Source organism: Chinchilla lanigera, unplaced genomic scaffold, assembly GCF_000276665.1.
Source record: "Chinchilla lanigera isolate Chin_1 unplaced genomic scaffold, ChiLan1.0 scaffold00007, whole genome shotgun sequence".
In the NCBI taxonomy this organism is placed as follows: domain Eukaryota; kingdom Metazoa; phylum Chordata; class Mammalia; order Rodentia; family Chinchillidae; genus Chinchilla; species Chinchilla lanigera.
Window position 1 is genome coordinate 11429120 of NW_004955408.1, and position 15089 is coordinate 11444208.

At 45.3% G+C, this 15089-nt stretch overlaps 1 protein-coding gene across 1 annotated transcript in view; it reads left to right on the top strand.

Moving 5' to 3' along the window:
- Nucleotides 1-15089, top strand: part of Itk (IL2-inducible T-cell kinase) — a 60302-nt gene that overhangs the window by 41525 nt on the left and 3688 nt on the right. Inside the window, exons 9-16 of the mRNA XM_005376228.2 lie at nt 980-1062; nt 2873-3006; nt 3423-3497; nt 5122-5293; nt 5737-5953; nt 6857-6921; nt 7009-7127; nt 11337-11494. Of these exons, the coding sequence (XP_005376285.1) occupies nt 980-1062; nt 2873-3006; nt 3423-3497; nt 5122-5293; nt 5737-5953; nt 6857-6921; nt 7009-7127; nt 11337-11494 (1023 nt within the window). The remainder of the gene's footprint in view (nt 1-979; nt 1063-2872; nt 3007-3422; nt 3498-5121; nt 5294-5736; nt 5954-6856; nt 6922-7008; nt 7128-11336; nt 11495-15089) is intronic.

Sequence of the window (15089 nt, forward strand, 5' to 3'; positions counted from 1 at the left end):
ACTTGCCCACCTTTGGGACCAGAAGATAGATGGTTTTGTCTTGTTCTACATAGTATCTAGTTCTGTATACTTTAAGAGTATACCAAAGTCTGAGGAGTCTCAGCCCACCACATGAGACTCCTGTCTAACTCTGACCTTCACTTAGGGCTCTCAGGATGTCTATATGAAGTAAATAATAGGCTTCACAAATGTTACCAGGGCAGACTTGTAGCTGGGTAGGAACAGTGCATTATGTATGCAGTACTTAAAAGAGAGCTCAGATTTTTCAGTTCCCACCAGGAATGAGTAAGTTGGCATAGCCATTTGCCTAGGTATATTGTCAGAGCTAGCAAAATTGTCAGGACTATGAGAGGTACATTCTCAGGGCACTCCCTTCTCCCAGCTCCCTTATGAAGCCAGGAGCTTAATATCTGTCCTCCTCCCCTGCAGCAAGGTTAGCACTCTGGAAAGGGTCTGAAATTATATTTCCATTAAGGAACTGGTGATGCTTCCAGGAAAAGAAGTTTTGTGCCTCTGTAGGGAATGGAGAAGTGGTTTCCAAATCTGTTGATCGGAGGCATCATGGAGCAATAGTGGGGTCATGGGCTTTGCTCACATGCCAGAGTTCAAATCCCAACTCTGCCTCTTACTAGTGTCGGGTGGTGGAAAAGCCACTTAAGCTCTCTGGAACTCTGTGTCCTCCTTGGAAATGGATGAAGATAATGTCCAGGCTACAGTGTTTTGGGAAATATCTGCAGAGTTTAGTACATGATGAGCTCTAAGAGGACAGGACTTGTGTCTGTCTGTTCTCACTCATGGCTAGTATAAGCCCTAGAACTTGGCCCCTGTAGGATCTCAAGAAACAGCTGTGGAATGAATGAATGAAATGGTAGCCACCATTACTGAACTACACCAAGCAGTACTTCCTCCTTCCACAAGAAAAAAGTGGAGCTGGGTGCGTGGGAAATCTCTAACCTTCCTTTCTTTCTAACCAACCCAGGGCAAAGAAGGAGCCTTCATGGTCCGAGATTCCAGGACCCCAGGAACATACACTGTATCTGTTTTCACCAAGGCCATTGTAAGGTATGGTGCTGGCTCAGCAGAGTAGAAAGGGAGACGCTACTAGGGTGGGGATGGGGTGGGTTACACAGAGCAAAGTCAAACAGTGCAGAAGGTAGAAGCCCACCAGAAATGGTATGGTCTGAGAAGGTCGAGGCTACAGAGATTCAGGACAGAATGAAGACAGTTAGAAAGAGACAGAGCCAGGGCTGGATGCCATCCAGGTCCTCTTCCCCATTGGCATGCCTAATAGCAGAACTCTAAAGAAACAAAGTATTTAGCCCTGCATTTGATGAGAATATCATTTCATTCAATGTATAAAGGAATAAAATGATATTTCCAATTGGAAGTGAAAATGGATAGATTCTAGTTCTGGCTGTACTAATAAAACTCTATTGATTGCTTATTATGTGCCAAGAACTTTACAGTTTGCAATCCTAAGAACCACTGGGAGCAGGTATTACCCTACTCACCTCTCACAGAAGAAACCAAGAGCTCAAGAGTTCAAAGAGCTGCTGGTGCCTCCCTGCACCAGTGCAGCTGGAGCAGCTGTGCCCCCTTCATGCGCCAGCCTGGCAAATCACAAGACCCTCACCGGTGGCACTCACTTTCTTCCTGTAAAATGGTGTCTAAGGGCCTATCTGGCTCTGGAAGCTCATTAGCAATAATGAAACAATTTGGCAAGTCCAGAGTGTAGTAAGAAAAAAGAGGAAAAGAATAATTTCCTAGGTGTCCTTAGGGAACGTTTGTCAGAAGGCGGAGGACATAAGCAGGACCTGGAGGAAGGCAGGGGTTAGACAGGTGGTAAGGAGCAAAGCCACTGCCTCTGGGAGGGACAGAACACAGTAAATGTCATGGGGGGGTTTGCAGCTCTGTCACAGCCAGGGGACAGGGGAGGAGAGTGACCTGAAACCTGTAAGACTTGGTGGAGAGAGAGTGAGAGCTCAGTTCTGTGTTGGGGTCCCCCACATCACCTGCAGCTCTAGTAATTCACGAGGATGACCCCTCACGCACAGAATAACATTCACTAAGATTATTTCAGCGAAGGAATACAAAGAAAACTCGACAAAAGGAAGAGGCACGTGGGGCAAAGTCCATAGGAAACCAAATGCAAGCTCCTCAGATACTATCCCAGCAGCGTCACACAGGACATGCTTAATTCCTCCCACAAGGAGTTCTGACAACGCTCGTGAGGTATTGCCCACTAGGGGACTCACTAGAGACTCACTCCCCGGGGCTTTTCCTGGAGACTGGTGAAGTACACAGCATCTGCCTAGCACCTCCCAAAGTTCCAGACTCACTCAAGGGAAACTCAGGTTCAGCACAAACCATAGTGACACCGTTTCATAACAGCCAGCCGCCCTTACCAAGAATGGTAACAGCCTCTCCGAAATCCCCGTTCCCAGCACCAGCCAAGGGCTGGCCGTGCAAGCAGTTCTTCCCGAGAACAGGAGCCAGCCTACTATGCTAACTGTTCTGCTCAAAGTTAAGTGAGTGTGAAGGGCCTGGAGAGGATTCCTCAACAGACTGCTGAAATTAGCTAAATCCTGCGGGGAAGATGACCAGGCAGTGTAGACCATGCCATTTCCCCGTTCTGTGGCTGTGGAAACTATGCCACCCATCCACCACTGCACTGCTGCCACGCTGGCCCAGGTGCAGCGTCGGAAAACTTCTGAACACGGCAGGGATGGACCAGCAACCAGCCCGTCAAGATTACTGTCTATCTGCCATGCCGTGGGAGGTTACAAAACAAAGACAATCCAAATCTGACAGCGGTAGATGTTTTATGTCTCAGTATTTTTCCGAATAATCACTGTGTTTCATTTGTTTAAAGTGAGAACAGCCCCTGTATAAAGCATTATCACATCAAGGAAACAAACGACAACCCCAAGCGATACTATGTGGCTGAAAAGTATGTGTTTGACTCCATCCCTCTCCTCATCAATTATCACCAACACAATGGAGGAGGTGAGTTCTAAAAGGCAAAGCCAAAGGGGGACCCTTGCAGGGAACTTAGAAAGAAAAGACAAAGCTCCAGTTGGTTTCTTCATGCCAGACAAACTGGCCATAAACAATAAGTAGATATGCAAACAGAAAGGGATGCCGAATGCTGGGTGATCTAAGTCATCTCCCATGAGCACTCTGCACTGTGGAAATGACTTTCACCGCCTCCCTGCCTCTGCATAGGAGGAAATGACTTTCACCGCCTCCCTGCCTCTGCATAGGAATCTGCCAAGCAGAACATAACATCAGTGAATAGACGTGGGGATTTGTTTTCCAGACTAAAAGTAGCTTTTACATCAGATTTTTTTCCTGGTAATTTACTTTGGACAGTTCCTACAGTAAGGCCCTAACCATCGCCTTTGGCTTTTCAATCAACCCAGGCCTGGTCACGCGACTCCGGTATCCAGTTTGTTCCTGGCGGCAGAAAGCCCCGGTAACTGCAGGGCTGAGATACGGTGAGCAACACAACAAAAAAATGTGAGGCATTTGAGCTCAGACTCGAATCTGTGAAAGTGACAGATAAATTGGAAGTGGATTTGCCACAAGCCTAACTGTTCTCAGACCCCAAATGATCATTAAGACAGGTATACTGTATATATAGGTAAGGCGTTCTGATGAATATTTTCAGCCTCTGGAAAGTGGTTTGTATGAGCATGTAGACCAAATCAATATCTTTTGGTTTTAAGGAAGAGTTTGTCAATGTAGTGTTTATTAAGTACCTACTTTGAACAAGGCAACCGTATTAGACAGCAATGCCTTAGCACTTTATTTCTGTGTATTTTCTAGAACTTTTTTATTACCTAGTTTGTTGGGCATTTTGCAATGGCTATGACCCAGCAGCATCCAGAGTTTTTTGCAGAGCAGAGTATTAAAAGTTTTTGAGAACCAGGGATGTAGATCAATGTGAGAGAGCATGGATTTCCAGCAATGCAAAAGAATACAAAATTTAAAATGTCTTTGGCAAAGTGTGAATCTCCAACGAAGCAGACCCTCCAGTGCCCTCTTGTCCTGTGGAACTTCTTCACTCATTTGGAATTATCTGCCTGGAACCTAAAGGCATTTGAGTTTACATCCCTTAAACAAGCACAGCATGTCTTATCATAGGTTGGTGGTTCTCAAACTTGAGTGAGCACCAGTGTGCCTCTTGGAACACTGATTAAAAATGTTGACTCCAGGACACTGCCCAGCACTTACCAAAGCTCAAACCCTGACAGTGGAGTCTGCATTTTAAACAAGTGCCCTGGGTGATTTTGACTCAGGTAGTCAGAGGGAAGCATTTCCTCCCTACCCAGCAGCGTGCTGGGCACACAGCAGAGACTCCATACAGTATGCTCTTAAGAGTGTGCCCCAAGGGGAGAAATCTGGCTATTTCTGCTATTAGACCAAACATTGGGAAAGGATACAGCATCTGTATCATCCTTACGAAAATAAGAGTCACTACAGAATCTTCAAGTGCCCCTGCTAGGTGAGATCTCAGAGATTATCTGGTCACCCACGTTGTCACTGGTAAAATTGAGGTCACATCCTTTCATTTGTTTATCAAATATTTATTGAGAACCAGCCATGTGTGAGGCCCTGTGCTCCCTAGCTTGTGCCTCTATACAGTCCTTTCTGAATCTACCTCGTTAACTGCCACTCCTGCTAAGCCTAGCAGAGTTCTGTGTGTACAGCGGATGATTCCAATGGATGGATGGATGAATGAATGAATGAGTGAATGAATGGATGAATGACAAACTCAAATGCGATTTGTTCTATGTGAAAAGTAACAATAAAAACTTATAGCCAGGTACAGAAAATGATTGGAACCTTGCAATAATCTTTTCATTTAGTTTCTCTCATATCTTGATTAATGTCATCCCTCTCCTTTCCATGTTACTGCCACACACACACATAAATGCATATTCCATGTTACTGTTTTGGGAGAAAAGATAATTATGTGTGATAGTTCCAAATTTAGGATTTACACCATTTGCCATCTTTGAGTTACGCTAACTATAGGCTAAAATTCTAGAGAAGGCTGTCATTTTATGGTACCCTATAACTTATTACTTGCTTGCTCTGTAATACTCTCTCTTCTAGGAAAATGGGTCATCCATCCCTCAGAGCTCACTTTTGTGCAGGAGATCGGCAGTGGGCAGTTTGGCTTGGTACACCTTGGCTACTGGCTCAACAAGGACAAGGTGGCTATCAAAACCATTCAGGAGGGGGCTATGTCTGAAGAGGACTTCATAGAGGAGGCCGAAGTCATGATGTGAGTGGGCACAAGGCTCTGCGGACACCTGGGGAGGGTGCTTGCTGCTGCATTATTTATGTGTCACTCTAGTCTCACACAGCGCGCCTCCCTACTCAACCCAGCAGCAGCTTCTGTTGCACAGAGAACAGTGATCCTCCTCACTCTGGTTTCGGAGGCCTGCTGCGGTCGGCCCCTGCTCACCTTCCAGCTTCGTCTTCTACTCCTCTCCCCCTGATCTGTGACACACCAGCTGCACTGCCTTTGTCTGTCTTGCAAACTAGCTGATTCCCTGCCATCTTCAGGCCTTGACTGCAATGACATCACTGTTTGCATGAGGGGGTGGATTCTCTTTTCAAAAGCCTGCATTGGACAAAGTGACATTGAGCTGTTCAGTGCTGTAAAATATTCAATACTTTTAAAAGACTGGGTTTGGCCCATCTCTCCTTGCCTTTTTCCTCCAGGAAACTCTCTCACCCCAAGCTGGTCCAGCTCTATGGCGTGTGTCTGGAGCAGGCCCCCATTTGCCTGGTGTTTGAGTTCATGGAACACGGCTGCCTGTCAGATTACCTGCGCAACCAGCGGGGGCTCTTTGCGGCAGAGACCCTGCTGGGCATGTGCCTGGACGTGTGTGAGGGCATGGCCTACCTGGAAAAAGCGTGTGTCATCCACAGAGATCTGGTACATGCGCGTGACCACTGCGGGAGGAGGAGGAAGGGGCACATCACCCTGAAACCAGAACTACCAGGACTGAGGATGCATTCACAAAAACAAACCACACGCTACCTCTCTGCCCTTCTTAGCTGCTCCTTTCTCCACCCACTTCGGGAGGTCCTGGCAGGAGAACGCTCCGTGAGCACTCAGATCTGAGCTCTCACCCCACCCTTCCTCCCACTTAGACCCTGAGTCTTGGTTTGCATTCTTCCAAAATGGCCTTAACAGCCACTCCTCCTTAGCCTTTCTGAGCCTCACTTTCCTCCTGGTAAAAGAAGGAAATGAAAAAGCCCAATTTTTCTCAGGGTTTACAGAGACCTGTCAGAGCCCGGTGCTTGAGCTCAGGAGGGTCCCTGTGGACCCCATGTGACTTCCAGGCTCTTGCACATGTGCGGCTGTGCCGCTCCCTGGAGTCTTCTGTCCCCGAAGTCCCTTCCAACCCAACCTCTGTGTGCTAATTAGGGGGCAGGTACTCCCTGCACAGGAGTAATTCTAAGAGGTCGAGCCACCTCAAAATAGTTTAGATTAATCTAATGGGAATCCGTTTCTCCCTGTTGCCCATGGTGTCAGCATTTCTATCGCATCAGGTTGTGTTCAAGCATAGCCCTGAGTAGACAACACCTGGATCCATCCTCTAATTAGGGTCCAGGAATGAAGATAAACCTACTTGTCCTAACAGAGGTCTCACACACTCCCATTCCACTTTGCACTTCCTCCTAGCAGGCGCTGGGGAAGCTCAGTTAGTGTTTGCAAAGCCCCTCCATGCCCTCGCACGGCAGCACACACAAAGCCAAGGCCCTGGTGCTGGGAGGGTCCCTCGTCACCGACATCCGCCCATAGTTCGCCTTTCTCTCTTCTTCTCCTCTCCAGGCTGCCCGAAATTGCTTGGTGGGAGAAAACCAAGTCATCAAGGTGTCAGACTTCGGGATGACAAGGTAACACAGGAACGTGGTGTCCCAAGTCTCAGCGATGGGACCCGGGCCCCCGGACGCTCTGACCTTCTCCTCCCCTGCCGTCCCCAGGTTCGTCCTTGACGATCAGTACACCAGTTCCACAGGCACCAAGTTCCCCGTGAAGTGGGCGTCCCCCGAAGTGTTCTCTTTCAGCCGCTACAGCAGCAAGTCAGACGTGTGGTCATTCGGTGGGTAACCTGCTGGCCCCGCCCCCGCGTGCCTGACTGTGGTCTGCCCCTTCCTTTGTCATATGGGGCCACTTACCCTGGTCTTCGTGGGGAGAGGACATCCCCTTGAGAGTCTGTGTGGGGACAGCCCCGAAATGTACATAGGAACCCTTCGGATTGTATTTATTCCCAGAGATTTTAAGTTGGGAGAGAAATGAAAAGTGGAAATAGTATTCTGGTAGTGTCAGTGGCTAGCGTGGATCTTCACTTCAGTGATAATGAAATTAAACCCAAAGCATTCAGCACAAATTTACAAGGAAAGCTTTAAACTGAAAAGAGGACACAAAGGGGTACACAGCTCTGACAAACATGAAACCAGTCTCCAGCAAAGAAAAGTAAGACAAAATAGAAAAAGGGCTTCACGTTAAGAAACTGGAAGGGGTACAGGTCCACTGAGGTGGATCAGACTACACACTCATGAAATAACAGAGGCCAGTTTTGTGGGGTGCCGTGGTGGACTGGGGTCCTGTTGGTCGTCACCTCTGTCCTGGTTTTGTAGCTCGGGAAGAACCCTTATGACTCATCAGTTCTTCCTGACTCTGCTTGAAGCAGTCTCAGTCATGTGAGGCTCTGCTGGAATCCAAGGTGACCCCAGGTTTAGGGGAATGAGGATTTCTGCGTAGAGCTGAATGACCCTATAATTATCTTATCTCGGTAGCCAGGGTCTCAAGGAGGGAGGAGACAGACTAAGTAAGTTAGGCCTGATAAATGCTGTTTCACCAACTTTCAGACGAGCGTTCTCTAAATGACTAACGACAGGCAGAGTCAGGAAGGATTTGATGTTACAAAGTGAGGTCAGTTTTGTTCTATTTTTAGTTACCTGTTAAGCATCTGTAGGCCCAAGTGAGTCACAATGTTCAGAAAAAACTTTTAAAGTCACTCTATGCCCCAGGAACACACACACACACACACACACACACACACACACATACACACACATCATGCTTTTAGTGGGTAACAGCTTAAGGACCCAGGAGTTTGTCTTCCGTCCCTAGGGAGGCCTCTGATTGTCATGAGGTCAAAAGCTGCAGGAGTGTGGACATTTGAACGTCAATGCCTGGAAGGCAAGGAGTTTTTTGGTCCAACATTATGTTTATGTTTCTGTGCTCAACCCTCACTAACTATTTTATTCACACAATAGCAATTTATTGAGCATCTACTATTGCCAGAGGTGAATCTAGGTGCTGAGACTCAGAAGTGCATAGGTTGTAAAAGACCTTTGTCCTCTTGGAGCTCAGTTTGCGGGGAGGGAAAAGGCAGGTAACAACTGCATAAATAAGCTAACAGACCTGCGGTGTAGTCAGGCAGGGGTTAGCAGTACTGTTCCTAAGACAGTGACGGGGTAGAGGGTAGCTGGGATGGAGGAAGAGTCTGCTCTAGGTCGTGTTGTCTGAGGAGGGAGCTTCTGAGCAGAAATGTGAGGAATGAGGGGGCTGTCACCATTCAGAGAGCCAGGGAGCAGTGTCAGCAGTCGGCAAGTACAAAAGCATGCTGTGGCCAAAGCCCAGGGGACACGGACTTGGTGAGAGAACAGAAAGCAATGCATTCGGGGTTAAAATTTCTAAAAAGTACAGATGACATGAATGAAGGGAGGAAAGAATGACAGGAGGTATTCATCCCATGTGATGGGACGCACTCAGAGCTCTTGCCGGATTCGCCTTGCTGCCTAAGTCACAGTCCCTGCACACTCAAGAAATCTGAGTCGCTTTCTTGTCCCTGAGACCCAAGACCAGACACCTCAGCTTCAAGGAGGAGAGGGTAATGCTGGGTCAGGGCAGAGTGGGCACAGCGGAGGGGTCTGTTCACTCTAGGATACCCAGAGGCTGAGAGAAGGGATGAGCTGGGAGGGAGTCAGACGCTCCTAAGCCACACCTCCAGCGACTTGCTTCTTCCAAACAGCAAGGCAGCAGCGTCGCCCTCATGTCCGGGCCTCCTCCGAAAGCCCCGCCTGTGAGCACCTGAGGCTCCAGGGGGCATTTTTCATATGAGCCACAACACAAGGCAGGCGCAAAGATACACCGGATAGCCTCTTTTATTGGGGTTACAAGAAGGTTTATACTGTGGAAGAAATTATAGACTGAGCTTGCCCTTCTCTATGGAGGGTTTAAAAAGGGATACTAATGAAAGAAACCAGGGGGGAGAAGGTGGCTAATTAAACATCTTAGGAAAAGAACTAGTTTAAAAGTCTTCAGCACTTTAGAATGTCCATTTCCAAGAGGCAAGAGGTTTGTTATTTATGAATCTTTCTGACCCATTCCTTAGAACAACCCCTCTTCACCATGTTTGGCTGCTAGTTTGTTAGCGAGGTTTAAGCCATAGGATGCACTTGGAAGCAACCGACAGCATCCTCGCTGGCTGTCCTCTCCCAGTGCACATGACTAGGAGAGTCAGGGCCTCTCAGTCCTCTCCCCATCGGTGATGAAGAGGGTCACACGCACCAAGCCAGCACCCCACAAAGGGACGCCTGGAACAATGGCCACACTGGCATGGGCACCCTCTGACGCTGAATGGGGCTTATTCGGCTACAGGGTGTCAGCCTGGGAATTTTCTGCTACATTTTTTAATTGAAGGGTTGGGCGCAAATCATCCCTGCCTAACCTGTGTTATTTGAAAACCGTCCAGAAATGAGCGTGATGGCTGGGTGCAGAGCTGAAATGGGTCAGCGAAGAGAAGTTTGGGAAAACCAAGCTGGCAAGAGACCTGGGAGGACTCAGAGCTGCCCGCCTGCCTCAGCCCACTGGACTTGGTCAAAAAGTGCCTTTTTTTCTTTTGGTCCTAGTTAACTTTGATATTTGAGCAAATCAAGGAACTTCTTTGAGCTTTGCTCAATTTCCCCATCTATGCACGAGAAGGTTTTGTATGAAAACACTTTTTTCATGCCATGCTTCAGCAGCGTTCCACCTTCAAAGTGAACCTGGCTGAACATCCGGGCATCTCGGGGCACTAAACAGTCTTCTTTACAGTCGGGCTTTGAGTGGTCAACTCCTGAGGTGTCTCTGAAGAGCCCCCAGAAATTAGGATCCAGGGAGCCTTGCCTGAGGCTCAGGACTCTGCTCCTTGAACAAGTTTCTGAGATGAATTTTAAGCAGCTGTTTGGGGGATTATAACTTGGAAAACCCCGGGTTAGCTCATGTGCTCTGCTGACCTATGAATATAAGCACAGATAAAAAGTAACGCTGGCTGTGGCCTCCTGTTGAGGGTAAAAGAATAAAAGGGATTAAATCAGAGGCAATGAATGGAAAACCAGAGATATATTTTGCTGGGTCTACAAAGTGTGTCATACAGGTTGAGTTTCTTTACCTGAAATTCTTGCAACCAAACAAATGTTTTAGATTCCAGATTTTGAAATATTTACACACCTAATGAGATCCTGTGAAGGTATGACCACATCTAAACACAAATTCATTTGCTGCATATACGCCTTATGTGCATAGCCCGAAGGTAAATTTATACAACGTTTGTTCATAATTTTGTGCAGAAACAAAGTTCTCATGCTGTGGAATTTTCCATTTTTGTGATGTCAAGTCAAGACTCAAAAAGTTTGTTTGGATTTTCAGTTTAGTTTCAGTGTAGTTTTAAAACTCAAATCAACTTCCTTTTTTTTTTTTTTGAGACAGGCTCTCCTATGCCGAGTTCTCAGTTTTAACTGTCAAGATCTGGCTTCTTTAAAAAAAAAAAAAATCAGAAAATAAGATAATCCTGAGCCCCGATTTCCCTGTCATACTTTGGCTGGCAGCCAAATCCCAGCCATCCCCTGAAGTCAAAAGTTCTGATCTCTGGTTTTCTCCAGCGCTCACCAGCTCCTGTTGTGTCACACGCCACCCATGTATATCTTGTGTACGCATTTGAGTTTCCCCCTCTCAGACTTTTAGCTGTGGCCTTTTCGTTAAGTGTAACAAAGGGCTGGGCTTGAGAATGCTTTGCTCCTAGGGAGGTTGGGAAATGTTTAGTTCCTCAAAAATTTTACAAAACAAAGAGAAAGAAAATAACAGAAAAGAAATAGAACACGCCTACAAAGCCTCGACTGTGCTTGGTACAATAATTCTATAGGTCTGGAGCAAAGGACTTGATTTCTCCTGCCAGCGAGCCTGCGGTTTCTGGAGGGAGGTGGGCTTATTCGCCGTCTGGGGACACCGCTGTTAGCTGTCTCCTGTCTGTCCTTGCTTGTAGGAGTGCTGATGTGGGAAGTCTTCAGTGAAGGCAAGATCCCGTACGAAAACCGAAGCAACTCGGAGGTGGTGGAAGACATCAGTACCGGATTTCGGTTGTATAAGCCTCGACTTGCGTCCGCTCACATCTACCAAATCATGAATCACTGCTGGAAGGAGGTCAGTAGACAGTGGTTTCCCCGGAGTTATAATACACAGTTGCAGGGTTGCCTCCTTTCCCAGAGAAAGGAACCCTTTTAGAAGGGTGGGGCGGCAGGGATGAATCAAATAGATCAGTAGGAATATGAATTTGAGAGTCTTTTTAAAATGTTTAAATTGCTATTTTAATTGTACATATTTGTGGGGTACAGTGAGATAATTCAATACATGTAATGATTCATACAATGCGTAATGTTGGAGTCAGGATTTTTAGCATATATCTCCTTAAATTTTGATTAACTGCCGGGTGTGGTGGCAGACACCTGTATTCCCAGCACTGAGGAGGCTGAGGCAGGAGGATCGTTGTGAGTTTGAGACCAGCCTGCGCTACAAAGTGAGCTCAAGACCAGCCTGAACTGCACAGAGAGACCTTGTCTCAAAACGACAAAAAACATTTTTTGATTACCCCATAGCAATTATAAATATTTATAGCATACAGTTTGATATTTTAATACATGTACATAATGTGAACTGATCAAATCAAGGTAATTAACATTTCTATCCCCTTATCATTACCATATAGTTAGAACCTTTAGGCTCTTCTCTTCTAATTATTCATTAACTATATAGTAAATATTGTGAACTAATCACCCCCCTGTGCACTAGAATGAGGAACTTACTCCTTCATCCATGTTTTGGGTCTCATACAACCCAACTCCCTCCACCCTCTGCAGCCACTAGTAATCACTGTTCTACATTCAGCCTGACTAGGTAGCATCTGTGGATGAGAAAGAACATGCAGTATTTGGTTATTTGGTGTCTGACTTATTGTACTTAATATAGTCTTCCATTTCCACCTATTCTGCTGCAAATGATAGGATATCCCTTTTTATGGATGACTCGTATTCCATGGTGCATATATACCACAAGTTTTTACCCTTTCATCTGTTGATGGGCACCTAAGCTGGTTCCATATCTTACCTGTAGTGAATTGTGCTCCAACAGACAAAGGCGTGCAGGTAGCCTCTTTGATATGCTGATTTAAATTCTGTGGATATGTTCCCCAAAGGAGGATTCCTGGGACATATTGTAGTTCTAATTTTAGTTTCTGAAGAACTTCTGTTCCGTCCTCCATCATGATTAACTTAATTCACATTCTTACCAACAGTCTATGAGTTTCCTTGTTTCATGTCCTCACTATCACTTTTTTTCCAGTCTATTAACTAGATAGATTTCCTTTCCCTAACAGAGGTAACAGCAACCTTAATTATAATTTGATTTGTTATATAACACAAGCCATAAGCATAGTTTCAAAGACAAAAATGGGGTCAGACCTCCATTTTTTATTTATTTTTTTTTTTTTATGGTGCTGGGGATTGAAACCAGAACCTTGCACATAGTAGGCAAGTGCTCTACCTCTAAGCTACATCTCCAGCCTTGGACCTCAATTTTCTGAAAGAAAATCTATAACATCGTAGAACCATTAGAGTATATGAATTAGGGGAACAGAAATTCACTTGTGCTATGAGACTATTAAAATGGCTTAAAGGTCATATTAATCTTTAATCACTCACAATTTGTAATTGCTCTGTCTTCCCACAGACAGCTCAGTTACCCTGTGCTTGAATTTCAGGCTGGGCCTTCACCACAGCAGCACACGTCTTAGATATTTCTGATAAACTAGAAAGCTGTGAATTGTTGCCAGAAGTGGAAAGTTGCTGAAGTAGAGTCAATGAAAATTTAGATCATTGAAAGGCAACAAGGCAGAATTTTTTTAAAAGTAGATACAAGGAGAACATTTAGATTTTGTCCAGCTTTACCACATCTTTATCTTGGACACTTCTCTGAACCTCTTTTTTCTTTTTTTTTTTTTTTTCCTTTTCTTTTCTTTCTTTCTTTCTTTTTTGTATCAGGAATTGAACTCAGGACCTTGTGAACCTTCTTTTTTCTGTTTTTAAGATAAGTAAATAATGTATCATCTGTAAATTCGTAGAGCTTTTATAACCAGGAACAAACAGTAAAGATATAAACAAGAGCACAAAGCTATAATGTATGTAACATACGGCAGGAGGAGGGGACCAGCAAAGGCCACCAGGCTATGTAAAGGCAACATGGCGTGGAATTTATTGTGCCTGGGTGCAGGCAGGCAGAGAACGGGATAATACTGTCTGCCCCGAACAAAGAGAAATGTATCCCTATTATAGGGATGCAGAGAAGGCAGGGAACGTAAGGCAGGAAGATCCTAATAAACATCTGTGGTCAAAGTTCTCTGGCGGTCTTGTACCTCAGTGGGCAGAGTCCTTGAAGTGTCCAGCGTAAGTTCTCAAGTGTCTCCAGATGTTTCCAAGTGTCCCCAGGACCTGCAGAATGTTTTGTCCTATCTTATCTCCTCCACAACATCCTGTGTTTGCTGATGACAGCCTCAGTGCTGAGCTGAATTCCCTGCAGAGAGTCATGCTTCTCGGTCAAGCAAGAGGGGGGCTGGGAGAGTCAGGGCTGGTTGGAGCCTTACAAAAACAAATCTTGGTCACTTCATCAGGATTAAATAACACTGTAATAGCCAATAACTGGTATTGCATATATTTTTCTCTTGAAACTCTGTTCTAATCAATAGACTTTATTTTTTAAGAAGTTTCCAGTTTACAGAAAACTGAACTAAGAGTGCAGAGAATTCTTGTATATTCTTCTCCCCAGTAGTTTTCTCTAATTAACATTTTGCCTGAGTATGGTACATTTGTAACAATTAACCAACCTCTACTGCTACATTATTGCTAACTAAGGTCCACAGTTTACCTTAAGGTTCACTCTTGGTGCTGCAAAGTTCCGTGGGTTTTGACAAATGCTTAATGCCAGGTATCCACCATCATAGTATCATATAGAATGTGAATTCTACATGATAGAACCATATAGTATCATGTAGAATTCTCTGTCCTAAATTTCTCCTGGGCAATTCTTCCATGACCAAACTCCTGGCCACCACTGATTTGTCCCCATACTTTGGCTTTTCCAGAATGTCACATGTAGGAATGATACAGTGCATAGCCCTTCTAGGCTGGCCTCTCACATTTAGTAATACGAATTTAAGGTGGCGTCATGTCTTTTCTTGGTCTGACAGCTCCTTCATATTGCTGAATAATATTCAACTGTATAGCTACATCACTGTTTCTTTCCATTTAGCAGCGAAAAGAAATCTTGGTTGCTTTCAGTTTTCAGCAATTATAAATAAAGCTGCTATAAACATTTATATGTAGATGGATCCATGTATGTGGATCTATTTACGGTCATAAATTTTCAACTCAGTTCGGTAAATACCTGGGAGTGTGCTTGTGGATCACATGGTAAAGCTGTGTTTAGCTCCAGGCTGTCTTCCATGGTAGCTATTCCATTTTATCCATGTCATTACTTTGTGTGTTGTCACCAGTCATTTTCAGAGCCATGTAGTGGTTCTTCCTTCTGGTTTTAATTTGCATCTCCCTAGTGACGAGTGATGTCGTGCATCCTTTCACATGCGTATTTGCCCTCTGTGCGTCTTCTTGGTGAAACGTCTATTCAGTTGTTTGGCCCATTTTTCAACCAAGATGTTTGTTTCCTTATTGTTGAGTTTTAAGAATTCTTC